The sequence below is a fragment of the Salmo salar genome, chromosome ssa05, assembly GCF_905237065.1.
Source record: "Salmo salar chromosome ssa05, Ssal_v3.1, whole genome shotgun sequence".
In the NCBI taxonomy this organism is placed as follows: Eukaryota; Metazoa; Chordata; class Actinopteri; order Salmoniformes; family Salmonidae; genus Salmo; species Salmo salar.
This window is the reverse complement of record NC_059446.1, coordinates 51,698,549-51,720,686: the sequence shown is the minus strand read 5'-3', so window position 1 is coordinate 51,720,686 and position 22,138 is coordinate 51,698,549. Positions and strand designations below refer to the sequence as shown.

Sequence of the window (22,138 nt, the reverse complement as noted above, 5' to 3'; positions counted from 1 at the left end):
TCTATACTGCACTAACAGTTCTGGAATCAGGCTACTCACTCATGGCTCTGACTGCACGAGTTAATATTCTTAATGTTCTCATACTTAGGCTACTGCACATAACATCCTAAGGGATATCATAAGTAAGATCCATTCTCTGCATACTAACTGAATAAATACATGTTTCTGTCTGAGGATTTAGTACATGAATGACAAAACAGGAAGTTCACAACAGACATGAAAAAGTGTTTTCTTTTTTTCTTGTGTGTGACACTATGTCGACTAAAAAAGCAACAAGTGTTCTTTTCTTTCTTTAGTCTACTGAACTTTTATGGCTGGGTGTTCTCATGCTATTTCTCTATTTCTCTCTGCTCAATTTTCAAACCTTCTCATGTTGAAAGCTGAGGGGGAGAAAAAAATACAGATTTTTCACTGTAAATAATAAAAAAAAGGAGAACAAAAACATATTCACACAGATAAAAGGGGGGGGGGTTTCCTGAGACAGGAAAAGCTGAAATAGCACACTGCTCGAGCCCGAAGAAAAGCTACTTCTATTTCTGACATTCTAAACTGCCAGGGAAGAGACTGAAAGACTAAGCTCTGATTCTTAACTGTGTATGAAAACATGATAAGCAGAGACATATTTTCAACAAGTCAGTGCTAACACTGACACCCACTCAAATACCTGTCTGTAGCCTACTGAAGAACAAAACATACATACCAAGCAATCTTGAATGTTAAATCAACCCAGATGTATATGTTTATCATGATTTTTCCCCCAGTGTTTATAGCTCAAGATTTTTGTTCACAGTGTTTATTGCTCAAAGGAGTGAAGAAATGATAGGCATTCCAAAAATTCCAACTCCATTGTAATGCCACTTTCAAAGCATAAGCTTTCATCAAACCACCCATTGACTTTTCATCTTGGTCTGCTTTTGTCAACAGTCTTGTTGTTTTCAACAGTGGCTTGAACACAAAAGAGAATATAATGACCTGACATGATGCAGTCTATCATGTTGTTTTTGTGAAGCTCACTCAAAAACAGATCCCGAGCAGTTCCGACTATCGCCACAGGGTGGCTCATGTCCCCACTCCATATGGGGCTGAGTTGATGAGATGGAATCACAAAGATAGGGATCTCACCAACAGATGTTTGCTAGTGAGAGTGTCAAGATCAGGGGCCTTGAAAGAGCTTGAAAAGGAATGAGCTCCTACAGCATGCTTAACATATTCCTTACATTGAAGCTTATCTCTTGGCTGCGCGTTGAGGACAGAGCTAATTAACTTGCTGTTGTCAGAGAAAGGGTTTTTTGTTTACATTCTATTTCCTCTCAAATGTTGCCCAATTCCCCCCTCACTAGTCCAACTAAGGTCACCCGACAGAAGGCTTATATTAGGGTCAGGGACTAACAGTCGAGGTATGTTCACTAACCTGCCAGTTGGACTGCATTGGCGGTGCCCATCTCAGGGGCGTCCTCTCCCGGGGTGGAGGCTGGTGGTGAGTTCCCGTACCCTGGGGTGCTGGGCCTGCTGGGGGAGCCTGATTCGGGGTCACTGGTGGATCCCCAGCGGTCCACTCCTTGCCCTGCCCTGTTGTCCCCTCCGGACCCGGAACCCCTGCCCCCGTCTCGCCTCTGGTGGACCCGCTGGTGCACAATCATCTGGTGGTGGCTGCGGAACACCTTTCCGCACTCAAAGCACTCGGTGGACTTGGCCTGGCTCTGCTGGAAGGACGAGGGACGTCGGCCCTGGCGGGAGGAGGGACGGTACTCCGAGTCGCTCAGGCTCTCGGGGGTGTGCTCCCCTGGGGAGGTGTAGTGGCTACTACCCCCTCCCCCGCTGGTGCTGCTGCGTCTCCCTGAGCGTCTCTCCCTCTGCTGGCCCTCCAGGATGTAGCGGCTGCTCTCCTTCTCGTACACCACGGTCCCTCCAGCCAGGACCTCATCCCCTTCTCCACCTGCCGTAGCCTTTATACTGTATGCCTCCACAGGCTCCAGAACCCTTCCCCGAGTAGCCAGCTGCCAGGCCTGGTAGCTACAAACTGGGTCCAGCTCGGGGATTCTCTGGCCCAAGCGCCTCTTCTCTTCCTGGGGCTTTTCTTCGGCAGCTGGGTGGAGGCTGAGGTAGTCCAGGAGGCGCCTTTTGGCACTGGGAGAGTCCCCGTCATCACTAGGTCGTCTCTGGCCCTGTGTCGGCTGCTTAGCCTGGTTGTGGACCTTCTCGTGGGCCCTCAGGCTCTCTCTGTCATGGAACAGGTTGCCACACTTGGAGCAAACCTGGTAAAGGCTTGTGGAGGTCACATTGGTCTCTGGGTCTTGGGCCACGTCATTGATGGTGGCTGCGGCCTCTTGGGAGTCTGCCTTGAGTTTCCCCCGGCCGGAGGCCTTGGAGCCAGTGTGGGTCTTCATGTGGCTCTTGAGGAACCAGGCTTCCCTGAAGCGGCGGCCGCACACCCGACAACAGTGCTCAAGGAGGCCTGCGTGTTTCTTCATGTGGGACTTTAGGAACCAGGCCTGTGTGAACACCTGGCCACACGTCTCACAGGGGAAGGCCCCATCAGTGACCTGAGTCCCTGCTTCTCCCTCCGTTGCCACTGCCTCCTGACTCACTGGGTTAGTCTCGTCCTCCATGTCGGCTGTGATGTGGACCTTCTCTATGTGACTGAGGAGTTGGTCCTCGCGCTGGGTCTGGTACCCGCACAGACGGCAGCAATATGGCCGCTGCTCAGAGCTCGACTTCTCCCTTTTGACGCTCCTCACCGCCGTCTTCCCTATGCCCTCTTCTGTGTTAGCGTCTCCGTTGACGACCCTGTTACAGGCCGAGCTGCTCTTTGTCGGACTGGTTCCACCGTCCAGGCCCTCTGACACACCCACTTCACCTGACCCCTCCTCTTCCTCCTCTGGCCCCTCCTCCTCCTCCTCGGGGTGGTGGCTAGTGAGTGTGCGCAGCTTGTGGCTGCGGATGTGGACCTTGAGGTTGCCCTTCTGGGAGGCGCGGTGGTCGCAGTAGGGACACTTGTAGGGGCGTGCGCCTGTGTGGCGCCGCATGTGCTGCGACAGAGAGCTCTGGAAGGGGAAGCTGCGGCCACACACGTTGCAGTCGTAGGCTGAGGCCTTGTCTTCTTCCCCCTCTTCTCCATCTCCTCCATGGCTGGCCTTGCCACCCTCCTCCCCCAACGCCAGCCCTCCCGCCTGGGTCTCCATGGCCTCCACTCCTCCTCCTCCGCTCTCTCTGGGGTTCATGGTGCTATGCCTCCCACTCCAACTCCCTGCCTGCGCTAGCTCGCTAACAGTGGATCTACACTGCTATCTGCAGTAGCTCATCTAGCTCTAGCGTTCTCCGTCTGTATCAGCCAATCCCAATGCTATCTGTCCGTGCTCATCCACTGCCAACTGTAAGGGTGCATCCAGTGCTATTTAGGCCGCGTTCATCTAACACTCTTTTCTTAATGAATCCAATGCCATCTATCAGTCTTCATCCATGCACTGACAGTCAGTGAATCCAACACTGTCGATGTCTCTGCACCTGCTATAGGGCCCTTTGTGAAATAGCTTACACAGCGCTATCTGGAATCGTACATCTCTGGGTACCTTACACTGTGTCAGACAGAATCCGTCATGGTATATGGCAACACATTAACAAGCTCTATCTGTCTGCGGCTGTGTATAGTCAGACACTGTTACTCCATGTCCCCTCTCCTGTTCAGTTCACTGGCTGGCTTTTCTTTGGCTTTATTTTTCAGCACATCAGCAGCTTCCAGGTTGCATCACTCTCTGTGAGCTCTCTGCACAGCCTGTGCTGGTCCTCACCCTGAGAGAGAGAGAGAGAGAGATCAAATGAAATCGAGTAACTCACTAATTCTGATAAATGTTTCTTAATGTCTTTTATATCTTATTGAATTGTTCAACATCCTTATTTTGGCAATACAGAAATGGAAAGAGAGAGAGAGAGAGAGAGAGAGAGAGAGAGAGAGAGAGAGAGAGAGAGAAAAAACGGAGACAGAACAAAGAGACAGCGTTAGCATAGCCAAAGCATGCCACTTCACCTACAGTGATCCGTTACACATTTGCATATCATATCTCCAGGTATGTGTCAGAGCATGCAGCATGTGTGTACGTTTCTATGTAAGTTAGCACCTCGGCGTGTGTATGGGGTGATATCATATGTAAGTCTGTTGAAATGTCAGACAGAAAGGGCCACTGTGTGTGATTGTGCATGGCGCTGCCACTGACGCCACTCCAGCTGAGTTGACACTTTGAACACAATCGCACCGCAGAGCAACGTTCATTCACATCAGCAAGATCAGCACCAGCAGCCTGAGCCTAGCCACCATATTCCCCACGCCCGCTTCAACTGACACTATCACATGGCAGGGATCTTAAGCACACAACAGGAAGTGGCTCTTTTTACTCTTCCAGAGTAAAGAGAGAGAGAGAGAGAGAGAGAGAGAGAGAGAGAGAGAGAGAGAGAGAGAGAGAGATCATTTATGAGTTGCTTTACACTCTCTCTCATGTCTCAATCTCACTGTTGCAAGTTCCACAATTCTGAATGTGGGCTCAACAAAAGCCCAATTGAAGTGCAGGACACATACCAACAAAGGACAAAGGCACCAACTAATGTGAACTTTTTACCTCGAAAAGCCCCTGACTGTATTCAGATTCATTTTAATTTGACAAGATACCAGAAGAGACTAAAAGGAATAATAAATATATAGAAAGGGAGAATAATAGAGCAGTGAGTTGGAGTTATGAGGAAGGATGATTGACAGCACAATTACAGGTTATTACATAACTCACAGCTCATAGCTCACCAGGCTGAGTGACTGACTATCGTTATAAGTGGATAATTGACCTTGATCATAAGAGGATGAGGTGGGAAATGAGGGGCTATCAAAACACACACAAGCGCGCAGATACACACACACACACACACTGCCATCACAGTGAGTAAATGGTGTTGCTTTTACATGGGGGGAGAGTATAGCACTATATGTAAGTTTAACCGTGACTATGTAAGTTATCACAAAGCAGTAATCATCTGCTATACATGGACATCATATGGATTGAGCAATATGTCAATAGCAAGTCAGGCATAAACGCAATAGGTATTGCGCCATGCCTACATTTGTGGGAGCATGACACTGCCTAATGCCTACGACAGAAGCCCATTGTACTGTATCAGAGAGAGTGAATATCTCAGACGTTAAGATTTCACTGGTCCACATGTTACAATCTAAGCCGCTTAAAGTTAAAACCAGTTGGAACACTTTGGTTTCGCCTCTATTCTACATCCTCCCCAAAAGAACTAAGCGCTAGCCACAACCTAAATGCTAAACAGTCACCGTTAAATAAGTGAGACAGTACAGGTGCATCAAAGTACTCTACCCTGCACCTTAAGAGACTGCTGACCTATGTACATAAAGTCACTGAACACTGGTCACTTTAATAACATTTACATACTGTTTTTACTAACTTTATATGTATATACTGTATTCTAGTCATGGCTTATCCTATATAACTAGTGCTGTACACAACTTTTCTATTCTTATACTGTCCACACTGTCTATACACACCATTTATATACACTGAGTGTACAATATATTAGGAACACATTCCTAATATTGTGTTGCACCCCTTTTGCCCACAGAACACCCTAAATTCGTTGGAGCGTGAACTCTACAAGGTGTCGGAAGCGTTCCACAGGGATGCTGGCCCATGTTGACTCCAGTGTTTCCCACAGTTGTGTCAAGTTGGCTGGATGTCCTTTGGGTAGGTGGACCATTCTTGATGCACACGGGAAACTGTTGAGCGTGAAAAACCCAGCAGCGTTGCAGTTCTTGACACACTCAAACCGATGCGACTGGCACCTTCTACCAGACCCTGTTCAAAGGTACTTAAATATGTTGTCTTGCCTATTCACCCTCTGAATGGCACACATACACAACCCATGTCTCAATTGTCTCAAGTCTTAACAATCCTTATTTAATCTTCATCTACACTGATTGAAGTGGATTTAACAAATGACATCAATAAGGGATCATAGCTTTCACCTGAATTCACCTGGTCAGCCTATGTTATGGAAAGAGCAGGTGTTCCTAATGTTTTGTATTCCGGTCTCTGACATAGCTCGTTCTGATATTTCTTAACTTCTTGTTATTATTTTTCTACTTTTTGGATTATGTGTGGATTGTTATTGTATTGCTAGATATTAGTGCACTGCTGGAGCTAGAAACATAAGAATTTCGCTGCACCTGCGATAAGATCTACAAATCCATGATTTGATTTGATCAAAGTAAAGTCTAAGAATGATTTTACTGGCAGAGCATTGAGCCTCAAAGAACAGATATTAGTAATCACAAAAAAAACTAAAAGAGACTAAACTTCATTGAATCACACTAAAACAAGCCCTAAGCAAATTACATATGGGCATTTCCATGTAAAAGGACCTATCAGAAAAAGTCTTAAAAGGTATCAAAAATACATCAAACACAATAATGTTGACGTACAGACCCTGCCAACTAATATCAACACTTATATTTAATTTTTGGAGAAATTGTTGACCTTCTGTAGGTTTAAGCAATATGGCCTTATGCCTTGTAATTCCGTAACCAAAAACCCACATATCTTTAAGATATTTTCAAATGTCTCTCCCTCATCAGGAAGGAGGATAATGAAAGTTCACAGAAGTAACAAGTAAAGGTAGACCCATCAATTAGCTATAGTTATTTTACTTATATCAATTTGGTTTATGAATTATTAAGTGATTCAAACTCATAATTCCATTACCAAATTGGTAACGAAATTACCCCAAAATCAGTAACGGAATTACTGCAACTGAATTGGCCACAATGGGAAATCAGAGTAGTCACAAACCACAGTTGGGTCATCTGCTGCTGTCCTCCCTTCCACTGGCACTGTCACGTCCTGGCCAGTATAAGGGTTAATTATTATTGTAGTTTGGTCAGGACGTGGCAGAGGGTATTTGTTTTATGTGGCTCGGGGTGGTGTTTTTCTAAAAAGGGCATGTGATTTAGTATTCCGGGGTTTTTGGGCACTGTTCCTTATCTACGTATTTCTATGTTGATCTAGTTGGTTGTATGTCTATGTTTGGTTAATTGGGGTGGACTTCCAATTGAAGGCAGCTGTGTGGTGTTGCCTTTGATTGGAAGTCCTATATTAGTTGGGTGTGTCTGTCTGTGTATTTGTGGGAGATTGTTTCTTGTTTTGCATGTGTGAGCATGACAAGACTGTTTTGTTGTTCGTGAGTTCTTCGTTTTTGTTATTTTGGTGTTCACTTGATTTTAAAATAAATACAAGATGAGCATCCACATTCCTGCTGCGTTTTGGTCCTCCATTCCCGACGACAACCGTTACAGGCACACTGTTATGTTCAGTTGATAACTGTTTCCTTTGTCTTTCTTTTGTGGTCAAACCAAGAGTGTTACAGTCTGAGTCTAGACAACCCCTCCCTCTATCTCTCTCCCTCTCCAGGTCACCTCTCCCAGCTCTTACAGACACCTACCCATAAGCACCCTCTCTTTCCATTTACTGTAACCAGCATTTTCACCCACTAAGCACTGGACGTCCATGGACGTTGAAAAGTAGTTGAAATTTGGTCAGTCCACACTGGCGTTGATGTTAAAGTCCACAGACAGGCTGGACTGGGACAAATCTGAACCTATCATAGACGTATGATTCACAAGTTTGGATAGTACAGTACAGTAGAGATTTTTTTTTTACTGTACTGAACTATACTCTACTTTACTGTAATGTACTGAACTCTACTGTGCTCTACTGCACTGTACTCCACCCTGCATTACTCAGCCCTACTCTATTCTACTCTGCCCTGTCCTGCTGTGCTGTGCTGTTTTGTACTGCACTGTACTCTGCTGTGCTGTGATGTTCAAACTTGTGAAACATGAGGAGAATTAGATTCAGATCCATAATTATGCATTTCTGTGTAGTACAGATCATGTAATTCCGATACCGTAATTCCGTTACCGGGTGTAAATCCACTTCAGTTACTGTAGTTCAATAACCAAGAGATTTTTTTCAAATTCAAGGTACCATGTCATAGCTGACACCCCATTCTTCTGCAGACATCTTTGAATCATAATTCGGAGTATATATTTAACAGAGCTTTTGGAAAACGTGGTCGCATAAAAACCTGAGGGAGATTTTACCATAACTCTGTGAACAAAGTTTGCATCTGCACAGTTCTTCAAATAAATTCGTTTTTGTAAACTTTTCTGTAGAAATTGTTAAAAACTATTCCTTGTGCATAGAGTTGTAATTTGAAATCAATGGTTTTTGTTTGGCATCCATTTTAAAGTCAAAGCTTAAATACCTTGGAATCGCCCATAAGGAATTCACATTGCTGGAAAGGACTGACAAGTAAACACCTAGATCTTCATTCTCCCCCTTTTTCTTCCTTAATATCCCTCCCATCTGTCTCTTACCTCATTTAGTCTGAGAGTGGTTACAATTCTCCAGCCCCATTCCTCAGCTGTTTATCAAATCAGTGGCGGGGAGTTCACTTCGTTATTGTTCGAACTGCAGACTGCCCCTTTAATAAATACTTCCTGGTTTATTTCTTCCTGTTTAAGCGTAAAAAAGAGGATAATGATCTTATTTGTTATTAAATGGGGTTTGCTGATTGGATAAGTATTCAGCGAGCATTAAGCCTGTCATCCACCAGACGATCACATGTCCAAATTAAACTGTAATGAGATTAGCCTAGCTAAAGGAGAAACAATGTGTTCCCCTCTCAACACAAAGTAAGAAAAAAAGGACAAATTGGCTAATAGTGTATGTGTGTCTCTGTGGATGTGTTTAACTATTCTTGTGGGGACCAGAAGTCCCCACAAGAATAGTAAACAAACAAAAATTTGACCAACTGAGGTAATTTTGTTCATCCCCCACAAGGTCAAATGCTATTTCTAGGGGGTTTACAGTTAAGATTAGAATTAGTGTTAGGGTTAGTATTAGGTTTAGGGCCAGGGTTAGGAGCTAGGGTTAGTTTTAGGGTTAAGGTTAGGGTTAAGGTTAGGTAAGAGTACGGGTTAGGTTTAGGGGTTAGGGAAAATAGGATTTTGAATGGGACTAAATTGTGTGTCTCCACAAGGTTAGCTGTACAATACTTTTTGTGTGTGTGTGTGTGTGTGTGTGTGTGTGTGTGTGTGTGTGTGTGTGTGTGTGTGTGTGTGTGTGTGTGTGTGTGTGTGTGTGTGTGTGTGTGTGTGTGTGTCCAGAGGGACAACGTTACCATTCATTATTAGGACTTCTGTGATGAGCGCTACACAAATGCAAAAACTACACCCACCAAGGGTTTCTTCTCAAAGACTTGATTTCAACATGTCCACCCCCATTCTCCCCACCCCACTGATCCAAAAACCTCCTCATATACTATGATAAGCCCAACCTTGAAATGACTGCCTTGGCTGTCATGTAGCCCACTCCATCTTGCTAGCGTTGATCCCAACCCTGATGCAGATGCATGGTTTGAGAAGGGCTAAGTCTATTATACTGTAGCTCTATAAATGTATCGTATCATGAGTTTAAAACCCAAATAACCCTTATCAGCTGAGATAAGGGGGGTGTTAGTGGAGAGGAAGACAAAAACACACTTCCCCCCACAAAATGTTGAACTCAGGCAGCTGAAGGTCTAGCTGCTGTGTGAAACGAGGAAATCCGCTCTTATTTTTCCCATCGGTCCAGAACCCTTCAAAGAAGGGGGCCTATTTCCATCTCAGATCTCAAGGAGGTTCTTGGGACATCTGGAGCTGGTCTTGCAGCACATTCATCTGTGTGTTAGGCAGGGAGAGAGACAAGGAAGGAGGGCAAGAGGGTGAGGAGAGCGGAGAGCCATAGCTTTACTCTCATCGCTGTGATGGACGACACTGTCAGCCAGAGGGAGGGCTCTCAATCACAACAAACAGCGCAAAGAGAGACGGAGATGCAGCACACATCTCCAAACACAGAGGAGGGGGGTGGAGTGATTTGGCCTTCAAAAACACACTCTTTCTCTCCTTCTCACTCACTATACGCTTTATTAAAGCAAATGGCTCAGGGCCATTTCAGTGTGGGGTATCGTCAGCCCTGCTGTCTGTTGTAGCCTCATTGGTTACAGAGAGCACAGCATTGTATGCTCTCGTTGGCTGGCCCTCAATACATATCCGTCGCCAAACTCACTGGCTCCAGGTCATCTATAAGTCTTTGCTAGGTAAAGCCCCGCCTTATCTCAGCTCACTTGTCACCATAGCAACACCCACCCGTAGCACGCGCTCCAGTAGGTATATTGCACTGGTCATCTCCAAAGCCAACACTTCCTTTGGCCGCCTTTCCTTCCAGTTCTCTGCTGCCAATGACTGGAATGAATTGCAAAAATCTCTGAAGCTGGAGTCTTATATCTCCCTCTCTGTCTGAGCAGCTTACCGATCACTGTACCTGTACACAGCCAATCTGTAAATAGCACACCCGACTTCCTCATCCCCATATTATTACTTACCCTCTTGCTCTTTTGCACCAAAGTATCTCTATTTACACATCATCATCTGCACATCTATCACTCCAGTATTAACGCTAAATTGTAATTATTTTTGCCTCTAGGCCCTTTTTATTGCCTACCTTGTTTATGTGTAACTCTGCGTTGTTGTTTTTGTCACACTGCTTTGCTTTATCTTGGCCAGGTCGCAGTTGTAAATGAGAACTTGTTCTCAACTGGCCTATCTGGTTAAATAAAGGTGAAATAAAATTTTTAAGAGGAACCTATACGGATAGAAAATGAAAAGTGGACTGCTTATTCCCACACACATGCTTGAACAAATGCACAAACACGCACATACACACACCTGCACACTCACACAGAAACGCGCACACAGAAAATAAATTGCCAAACAGAGGGGTGCTTTACAAAATTATCCACCCAGATTTCGATGAGGTCCACACACACTGTGAGCTTCTAACACTGCTCCTTACAGAGAGAGAGAGAGAGAGAGAGAGAGTAAGCTTTGAAAGTGACTGGTACATACTGAGAGCTGCAGTCAGTCACATGTGTGCTTTGGGCATTAGACACAGAGAACACACACACACACACACACACACACACACACACACACACACACACACACACACACACACACACACACACACACACACACACACACACACACACACACACACACACACACACACACAGTATAGCGACAGGGGCTCATAAAGTGGACATTCAGTGCTCAGAGCGGGACAGCAGTGGTGTGGACAGAGCCCCCGTCCCCTCGTCTCTCCCTCCATCAACCCCAAGCCAGCGGATTCTCAGACCAATCAATAATCCATTATGAACAAACTGTGCTTCGCCTCCCCACTCCCGGCAGGCAGACAAAGAGCCCTGCTGTAAACCGTGTGATGGAGAGAACCAGAGAACGAGAAGAAGAGAGGGATAAACAACGACAGGAGGACAGGGCAATAGACGACCCATGGCATGCCCAGTTTGGAAAAGCATAGGCTACTACTTCTGCATACAACTTTTTAGACACTGTGGAGTTATGTTATCTAATGACTTTTGTACGTATGTAATGCATGTTAATGTACATGTACGTATCACCAATTGGTGTCGCCTGTAGCATACAAATAAAAATCAAATCAATTTGATTCTCTGTAGCTTACTTTGTTGTTTAACTCTTCTTGTCATGCTCCCTGTTCATATAGCTGAATGTATTAGCTTCAATGACAATAATGAGGCTTTGCGTTCTAGTGTAGTCCCAGTCCTGCTGTGTGTGTGTGTGTGTGTGTGTGTGTGTGTGTGTGTGTGTGTGTGTGTGTGTGTGTGTGTGTGTGTGTGTGTGTGTGTGTGTGTGTGTGTGTGTGTGTGTGTGTGTGTGTGTGTGTGTGTGTGTGTGTGTGTGTGTGCGTATGCATGCATTTGTGCATGAGCACTGTGGTGTGTGCGTGGGACAGGCTCATGTAGTGTTTGGGTGGAGGGCAGCAGAGTCCCATAGCCCAGCACCCTGTGGACTGCCTGGGCCAAGGTCTGGGTCTGGGACTGTCAAAGCAGGTCAAGCTCACAGACAGGGAGACCAGCGGGGGGGCTCACGGCGTCCATTGTCTCCCCCCACCCCCCCATTCTCCGTCCCCTATACCCATACCAATCATACCCCCCACCCAACCCCAGCCACAACCGCAACAGAAACCCTCCATTAATGTGTCGGCATAGACAAAACAATGGAGGGATCCTCTCTCTCCCTCTCTCTCTTTCTGTCTCTGGTTGTCTCCAGACCTTTGATAAGTGGGATGGGAGGAGGGTGGTGGGTGGTGGGTGGAAGAGGAGGGTGGGGGTCTCTCTATTTACGTGAGAAGGGTCTTACAAATGAAAAGCACCCACTGGGTCCCTGCTTGGGTGTATATAGCAGGGCTGTAGGAGGGAACAGGGGCCAGAGCAGGTGTTTGGGTCAACAATGTCATGTTAGATTTCAGAGAGTGGGCCGTGCTGCTGGATTTACTGCATGGTCAAGGAAAGGAGGGAGGGGTTTTCAACAACAAAAAACTGTTGTTCTGCAGCACCCGGCCTCCCACCACTAGAATCTGAAGTCAAATGTCTACTGTTTGCTGATGATCTGGTGCTTCTGTCCCCAACCATGAAGGGCCTACAGCAGCACCTAGATCTTCTGCACAGATTCTGTCAGACCTGGGCCCTGACAGTAAATCTCAGTAAGACAAAAATAATTGTGTTGCAAAAAAGGTCCAGTTCCCAGGACCACGAATACAAATTCCATCTAGACACCGTTGCCCTAGAGCACACAAAAAACAATACATACCTCGACCTAAACATCAGTGCCACAGGTAACTTCCACAAAGCTGTGAACGATCTAAGAGACAAGGCAAGAAGGGCCTTCTATGCCATCAAAAGGAATATAAAATTCGACATACCAGTTAGGATCTGGCTAAAAAATACTTGAATCCGTTATAGAACCCATTGCCCTTTATGGTTGTGAGGTCTGGGGTCCGCTCACCAACCAAGAATCCACAAAATGGGGCAAACACCAAATTGAGACTCTGCATGCAGAACTCTGCAAAAATATCCTGTGTACAACATAAAACACCAAATAAGGCATGCAGAGCAGAATTAGGCCGATACCCGCTAATTATCAAAATCAACATTTACATTTTACATTTTAGTCATTTAGCAGACGCTCTTTTCCAGAGCGACTTACTTTGACTGTCCCAGTCAAGAAAAGAGATGTTCAATTCTACAACCACCTAAAAGGAAGCAATTCCCAAACCTTCCATACCAAATCCATCACCTACAGAGAAATAAACCTGGAGAAGACCCCCCTAAGAAAGCTGGTCCTGGGGCTCTGTTAACAAACACAAACAGACCCCACAGAGCCCCAGGACAGCAACACAATTAGACCCAACCAAATCATGAGAAAAATATATATAATTACTTGACACATTGGAAAGAATTTACAAAAAAACTGAGCAAACTATAATGCTATTTGGCCCTAACAGAGAGTACACAGTGGCAGAATACCTGACCACTGTGACTGACCCAAAATTAAGGACATCTTTGACTATGCACAGACTCAGTGAGCATAGCCTTGCTATTGAGAAAGGCCGCCAAAGACAGACCTGGCTATCAAAAGACAGGCTATGTGCACACTGCCCACACAATGAGGTGGAAACTGAGCTGCACTTCCTAACCTCCTGCCAAATGTATGACCATATTAGAGACACATATTTCCCTCAGATTACAGAGACCCACAAAGGGATTGAAAATAAATCTAATTTGATAAACTCCAATATCTATTGGGTGAAATACCAGTGTGCAATCACAGCAGCAAGATGTGTGACCTGTTGCCACAAGAAAAGGGCAACCAGTGAAGAACAAACACCATTGTAAATACAACCTACATTTAAGTTTATTTATTTTCCCTTTTGTACTTTAACTATTTGCACATCATTGCAACACTGTATATAGACATAATATGACATTTGAAATGTATTTATTATTTTGGAACTTTTGTGAGTAATGTTTGCATTCACTTTTGTTTATTATCTATTTCACTTGCTTTGGCAATGCAAACAAATGTTTCCCATGCCAATAAAGCCCCTTAAATTGAATTGAATTGTTCTGGACACTTTGGAATCGGTTTGATTTCTTCTCACATTGTCGACTTTGCTAATTGATAAAAAAATATCCTTAATTCTTTATTCTATGTGCCTTACTGGCAGCATCTTACTCAATTCTTGTAAGAAACCATACCAATTACCAAACAAACCAACTTAAAACAACTGTACCTTTATTTCTAAGAGTGTACTATCTAGAACCTAAAGGAGAACCCTTTGAAGAACCCTTTTTGGTTCCAGGTAGAACTCTTTTGGGTTTGATGTAGAACCCTTTCCACAGAAGGTTCTACATGGAACCCCAAAGGGTTCTACCTGGAACCAAAAAGGGTTCTACCTGGAACGTAAAAGGGTTCTCCTATGGGGACAGCTGAATAACCCTTTTTTTCCATAGAGTGTAGTGTAGTGTATACTTGTTGCCTGTATGTTGCGCTGTCTAATCCAAATGTGAGAAACATCTGAAAAAAAGGGAAACACACTGAGGCTGTCCCCCAACTGGCCCTCACATCTGCAGGGTTAACTCCAGAGGGCCGTTTGTGTGTATGCTTCAGTCTCCCTCCCCCCACCACCCCGGTCTGTTTTTCTCACACCACTCGTTAACCCTTAGCTGCTCCCACAGGAACGCCCTGTTTGCATGAATCTGAATGACCTCTTCTACTCATAATAGCATTCCACACAAAGATGCAGAGTTGGCCACTCAACTTAACCAGTGACTAACTTCTACTGAGCTAAACCACCCAGAGAGATTGAGAGATACACCAGTGGCTTTACATTGAAAGTAGTGATTAGGGATGGCACAATTAACATATAACTGCGTAACTGACGGTTATGGATGAAAATAAAATTGACCCCTTTTTTTTTTTTGCTATTCAAATTTCCAGGGTTAGAGGTTCCAAGTCTGTTGTAATAATTATATTTGAATGTATGCTGCTGCATTGTGGGGGGCATTGCCTAGGCAACTGAAGACTAGTTTGCTCCAACACCTTGCTTGTTGTAAAAAGGATCAGCAAAGTTTTATCACGTGAAGAGTCCGCATAAACTACCTAAATCACATGAACACCCGGCCGTCCCTTCTTCAGTCAGCTGTTAGATAAAAAACAACATATACATTCTCCTTAAAATGCAAATCATTTTATAACATTTTTCACATGCGTTTTTCTGGATTTTTTTGTTGTTATTCTGTCTCTCACTGTTCAAATAAACCTACCATTAAAATTATAGACTGATCATTTCTTTGTAAGTGGGCAAACGTACAAAATCAGCAGGGGATCAAATACTTTTTTCTCCCACTGTAATGAAGCAACATCTCAAGACATCAGTCAGGAAGTTAAAGCTTGGTCGCAAATGGGTCTTCCAAGTGGACAATGACCCCAAGCATACTTCCAAAGTTGTGGCAAAATGGCTTAAGGACAACAAAGTCAAGGTATTGGAGTGGCCATCACAAAGCCCTGACCTCAATCCTATAGACAATTTGTGGGCAGAACTGAAAAAGTGTGTGCGAGCAAGGAGGCCTACAAACCTGACTCACTTACAGCTCTGTCAGGAGGAAAGGCCCAAAATTCACCCAAGTTATTGTAGGAAGCTTGTGGAAGGCTACCTGTAACATTTGACCCAAGTTAAACAATTTAAAGGCAATGCTACCAAATACTAATTAAGTGTATGTAAACTTTAATCCCACTGGGAATGTGATGAAAAAAATAAAAGCTGAAATAAAACATTCTCTCTGCTATTATTCTGACATTTCACATTCTTAAAATAAAGTGGTGATCCTAACTGACCTAAGACAGGGGATTTTTTCTAGGATTAAATGTCAGGAATTGTGAAAAACTGAGTTTAAATGTATTTGGCTCAGGTGTATGTAAATTTCCGACTTCAACTGTATATATATATATATATATTTATTTATTTATTATTTTATTTTTTGTGAGAGCATCTCGGGGTTAACGAGTGGTGTGAGAAAAACAGACAGGGGTGGTGGGGGGAGGGAGAGAGGGAGGGAGGGAGAGGAAAGCACACACAGACACACAAACAAGGCCCTCTGGAGTTAACCCTGCAGATGTGAGGGCCAGTTAAGAGTGTCTTTCATAAGCGGACAGCCTTAGTATGCTTCCCTTTTTTTTCAGATCCTTCTCACATTTGGATTCGACAGACCAACATACAGACAACAAGTATACACTACTGTTGTTTTAAGTTTATTTGTTTGGTACTTGGTATGGCCACATCAGTTCACAGCCTTTGAATGAAACTTCTACATTACCATGGAAATTAGTGCATCAACTAACAGCTGACTGAAGAAAGGACGGCGGGGCAATTTAGTCAGTTTTTGCAGTAACATGGACTCTTAGCAATGTGATAAAACTTAGTTGTTCCTTGCTGAAACAAGCAAGGCGCTGGAGCAAACAAGTCTTCGGTTGCCTAGGCAACGGCATCCACAATGCAGCAGCAGCACACATAGAATTAGAATAAATAGAACAGACTTGGAACCCATAACTGTGGACATTTTAATGGTAAAACCATAGGTACAGTCACTATAGCTGTCTGGTATCATGATGCAATAATTTCCATGGTAATCTAGAATGGTAAACCCATGGGTACACTTGCAATAGCTGCCTGGTATTGTGGTGCAATAATTTAGAATGTTCATTCAAATGATGTAGGGTGCGTTCTCTCTCTCACTCTCTCTCACTCTGGAGTACCAGAGTGCGCTCTGGGTGTTTGTAAATTCAGAGTTGTCAGATCTCAGAGCGTTAAGAGTGCACACTGGACACTCTGGCCGAGGAGTAGGGTTGATCAGAGTGTTCTGACCTCACAATGGTAGTCAAGCACCCCAGCTTACTGGCTAACATTGGCTAGCTTGCTAGCTACTTCCAGACACAAATGAGAGAACACCTCACTCAGATGAGAGTGCTCTGAAATCGGAGTAGATAGCCAGAGCAAATTTCCGAATGCGGTTCACGCAAATATACGAATGTGGTTCACACAATGGAATGTATTTTTTGTAATGTCAGTTGAGTTGAATCAACAAATCACAGCAAATATTGATGGGTACACTTCCTGCTTTTATTTCCTGCTTTGCCCCTATGGATACACTCACAATTACGCCATCATGGACTTGAATGGCAGCACATGCAGTCAGGAGTGGAGGAGAACATTTGTATCTATATATATGTTTTTTGCTAATCGCATGGTTAGTACGGAGACTGCGGCCATTTTTTTGTTTTTGCTATTGTTAGCTGGTGCTAGTCGACTGCACTTGCGCCAAACTCTGATCCATCCTACAGCTTGTTCTCCATCTTCCTTATAAATAGTGAGCCAACATGTTTTCAGCACTTCTATTTCCCTGATTGATCAAAACTAGTTCTCATTCTATCTCGTCTCTATGCAGCAGATATAGTGAACAATATGTTCGCAACATCGAATCGCAATAAAATCACAATATCGAGTCGCAATCGTGAGAATAGCAATACATATCATATCAGCACCTATGTATCGTGATAATATCGTATTGTGAGGTCCCTGGCAATTCCCAGCCCTAAATGAGAGACCGCTAAAGAGCTAGTGTGAATGTAGGATTTGTCTTACTAATAAAACAAGAAATCCGGTTTAAGCTCCCAAGACAAGACATCTGGTTTCACAGAAAAATTAAAACAAAAATAGTGGATGTTGGAACTATAAACACACTTGGACAGTGATAAGATGCATTTGTTTGTTTTGGTCATTTCATGTTGAGTTCTTTACCAAACCAGTTCTAACAGGTTTCTTATGGACTTGCTGTGACTGAGGCGAGGGAGAGAGTAGTAGGCTGCGATGAGACTCCCATATGGAACCTCCATCCCAGGGTCTGTCCCAGGGTCTTCTCTCGCTAAGCCCACCTGTGTAGGCAGCCCAGAATAACCCCTGGAACAGCAACGTAAAGGAGCCTCTCTGGAATGCAATTAGGCCACTGAACTCCCCGTGCATTCCCCCTCTGCAGCGCAGGCCCACGAGAGACACTTCCAGCCAGCCCCACAGCAACACACACACGTGGCCACAAACAAATCAGGAACAAAAATAATGGATGGAAAGAAGGACATTATCTATGTATAGCTGTACCAGGGTTTCTCCTCTGTCTTTTCTTTTGTGTCTATTCCATTCTAATCATTTTTAATCTTGCTGTCTAACTTGAGGTATACACTAATGATAACATAGCACGTGTACATTATAGAAAATGAAGTGCATAGGAGGATGAGATGAAGAGATACGACAAACAGGGATGGAGAGAATGGAGGAATTGATACAGAGAAAATATCTCTCTCTCCCTGTCTCTCGCTCTCAAGGATATGTGTTTTCACAGAGAACTCCTCAGCTCAATGGAGACTGTGGATGCTCAAACACTAACTTGGCTCAAACCGTTCAAAACAAATACAATAACACAAAGGTGCAACCTAAATAAAATAACCAGTGGGTGAAATCCAATTTCTTCGCCACAAACACTTTGTTATTGTGTCACGGAGTCCACTTCACTATTGGACTGGGAACAGAAAGAAACATCTGCTCGAGGCCTCGGAGCCAACAACAATAAGTCAGAACCAGCACACAGGAAAACCACTACTTTAGGTGTTTTATATTTCACAGTTTCACACAGGACTTTACAAGGAGTTCACAAGCAGGCCTGGGTTCAAATAGTACTTGAAAACTTTCAAATACCATGAGAGTTTGCTCTAGCCAGCCAGGAGTGCCAGAATGGCAAGGTTTGGTGTTTTGGAACTATTATATTGGTTTATTGAGCCAGGCAAGATCAATCAAGCTCAGATGAAGTATTTGACATGATTTAAAATAGTATTTGAACCCAGGTCTGTTTACAAGGAAGCTACATGTAAAATAGTTCCTTCAAACTGCCTCCGAGACGTTACAATGAGCATAATGATGTGATTGATAGCAGAACCATGGACATCTGGGTCATGTCTTTACAGGGCTGACTGATTCCCGCTGGTGAACATCAGCCTTGCTTGTTATCTCACCAAGTGGAAAGTATAAAGTAGTGAAAGCTCCCTCTGAAAAGAGCATGGTGGAGAGAGAGGGGTGGAGGGTTGAGAGATACAGAGAGAGAGAGAGAGAGAGAGAGAGTATGAGAAAGCAAGATAAAGAGAAAACAAAAGAGATTGTGTGAATGATTGAGAGAGAGATACAGAGAGAGAGAGGGTAAACCGCAGGCACAAACCACAGCAAGGAAATGCTACATGCTCTCCAATCTCCAAACACTCCTAGCCAAGAAAGCTCCTATGGGGGAGAATCTGATAGGATTAGTATTTCAGAGGCTTCCTCTTTCTGTCAGTTTATGGCTTATGGATGCTACATCCATGTTGAAGACAGGAGTCTCTTTCTGCATCCCAAAGGCAACACAGTATAACACCACAGTCACTGTGTGTTAGCATAGCATCATGACTCGACATAGTTTCATACTGCATCTACCGAAATGTTTCCTCATGTTGCATGGGATTTGTTAATACAGATACATTCAAATGGTCTGATTTAGAGTCCCCTTCCATTTGAAATGCTACAAGGTCAAAGTTCAGATACATGAGGTTAAAAACAAGTAGTAGTAAGGACGTAGTGATGTCTGTCACAGGTGGTTTCAATGGACGTGTCTTATCCAGAAGGACCAGCACAATACGTTGGTCTGCCTCAAGTTCCTCGAGGTCTCCACTCTGCTTTGTTCTCTGAGAGAGAGAGGAACCTGGGCTGGTCTGTTTATTAGTTACTGTTGATCAGGATTGACTTGAGTCGGGAGCCACAACCTGCCAGCGTCAGAGAACACTACAGCCATAGCGTCTCCTACAATGACTACCAGTGCCTCTGAAATACTGTCGCCCAATCCAAAATTGACCCCTAGACCCTATGTCCTATGCCCTATGCACTTGTATTTTTTTAATTCTTTTTTATTTTGTAAAATGTGTGAAATTGTAAAATGTTGGGCTCCCTTGTGAAAAAGACCTTGGACTCAATGGGACTCCCTGTAGAATTAAAGGTACAATTAACTGTGACGATCGGAGAGAATTTGATTGACGTGAGTGATATGGTTCTAAATCTATCTTGCCCTTTGATAAGCTAGGTGAAACGTTCACTACATTGCTTAGACATTTTCCCAAACTGTCCTGGGGACCCCAAGAGAAGCACGTTTTGTTTTTTTGCTCTAGCACTATTCAAATAATCCAAGCTTGATGATTAGTTAATTAAAGGAATCGGCTGCGTAGTGCTAGGGCAAAAAATTAAACGTGTACCCCTTGGGGACCCCAGGACCGAGTTTGGGAAACGCTGACGTAGGTGCAAGGGGTCGATTTGAGATAAGGCACATGGCTGTAAATCTATGGACGGTGTTTGAATGTAAACCTAATGTAAGTGTTATAATACACTGAATGTATTTAAAAAACAGAATGGAAGTACTCTGAAACACAGAAATATTCATGTTTTTAAGAGAGTCTTTTGAAAACCATTGTTGGTGTTTCAGTGCATGTAAAAGGCAACATCAAAACACAAAACGCTGATTTTGGCAAACTGTGCCTCTCATACAATCAAATGGTTTTGAAATGCCAATGCTTTGTAGTGTACATATTGATTAACATTTTACAGAAGACAGTGGGAATTGAATACTTTCCTAGGGTAGGCAATGGCACTAATTACAGGCTACAGTTGCCAAGCCCATTGTGAGATTATAAATTATGTTACAATCAAAATATTTAGGGCTATGTAAGTTATAGCAGCAGAGGTAAAATGAGGTAACAGAACAAATACATTTGCAAAGAAAAGAAAGCATTTGAAGCTTCAAAATCATGTCTTGGAAAAATACATTTTGTGCTCATGAATTATTATCCTGGACAAACGTATTCATTTGTACTTTCACAAAACGATATTTTCTTTTACCCTTTGTTTGAGCATAATACTGTATATTTGACATTTGGGAATGACCAATGAGGCGTTTATCAGCACACCATATAAGAGCAAGGAATATACAACACGAGGAGGGACTCCCATTTACAGTAGTATTTGGAAACTCCAGAAGAAGGGATCTTTTTTTGCACTAGACAGAGTTCGACACACCATAACAGTGTTTAGGAGCTTAAGAGAGAGGAAACAGCACCAAAAAATAAGAGGTCAAATTCTGCACTAGACAGGACTCGAAATGCCATAATAGCGTACACAACCTTTTCCGGGTTAGCACTCCCAGTCTCTTGCAAGGTGTTGCCCAACTCTTGATTAAGTGGTGTTACAACAAACTATTTCATGTTACAGAACACCTCAGGATGAATGTTTCAGTACACCTTCAATCTGTATCATAACCCCTTACACCCATGTGTTTTAAAACTCGAGGAAAGTTAAGGTTTCGTCTCCTTAACGATGGTGGCAGCTTAGTTGCTACTAGTTTTAGTGTTACAAAACACTTAATTTTAACAGTGTACCAGTCACCTATAACAGAATGTTAGTGTCCTGGTGGTGTATATTAACCTGGGGTGAGATAATGAGATTTCTGCACTGGTTTTAGATAGTACGGTAATGTGTGGTAAACGACGAGTAAGGTAAGGTAACCTAGACAATGATGTCATCAGAGGGTTGAGCGGACTAATATGCACAGCTAAGCTGAACACACACAGATGAACATAACCATACTGTAAACAGTAGGGATTACAGCATGTCTACAGGTCTCTGGAGAACTCAGGACAGTCAGTGACGGAGCTCAATGATTCCAACGGGATTCACCTGCCGGGCGGGCCGCCAGGTTGCCGTGACGACAGAGACCTGGACTGTGCGCGTCTCTCTCTGTCTGCCCAAGCGATGCTAAACCCTCAGCCCTGTTACACAACAAATAAGCAAAGGATTACTACTCTTTTTTTTCTTCACATCAGGCCGAGCTACTGCCCTTCCTTACACAACACACTTTGTCTGTGTGTATATGTGTGTGTGAGTGTGCTTTTGCAGCATTTAGGCTAGATGGTTTCTTGTATATACTGTAGCTGTGTGAGGATGCATTACTGATGGAAACATCAACAAGACCTGTACAGGTG

General features: G+C 43.8%; 1 protein-coding gene across 2 annotated transcripts in view; it reads right to left on the bottom strand.

Annotated features, from left to right (window-relative positions):
* Positions 1 to 22,138, bottom strand: part of LOC106605073 (zinc finger protein 516) — a 66,605-nt gene that overhangs the window by 19,072 nt on the left and 25,395 nt on the right. For both annotated transcript variants that reach the window (XM_014200347.2, XM_014200349.2), the window contains one exon: positions 1,412 to 3,789. In XM_014200347.2, the coding sequence (XP_014055822.2) occupies positions 1,412 to 3,221 (1,810 nt within the window). In that variant the 5' untranslated portion in view covers positions 3,222 to 3,789. The remainder of the gene's footprint in view (positions 1 to 1,411; positions 3,790 to 22,138) is intronic.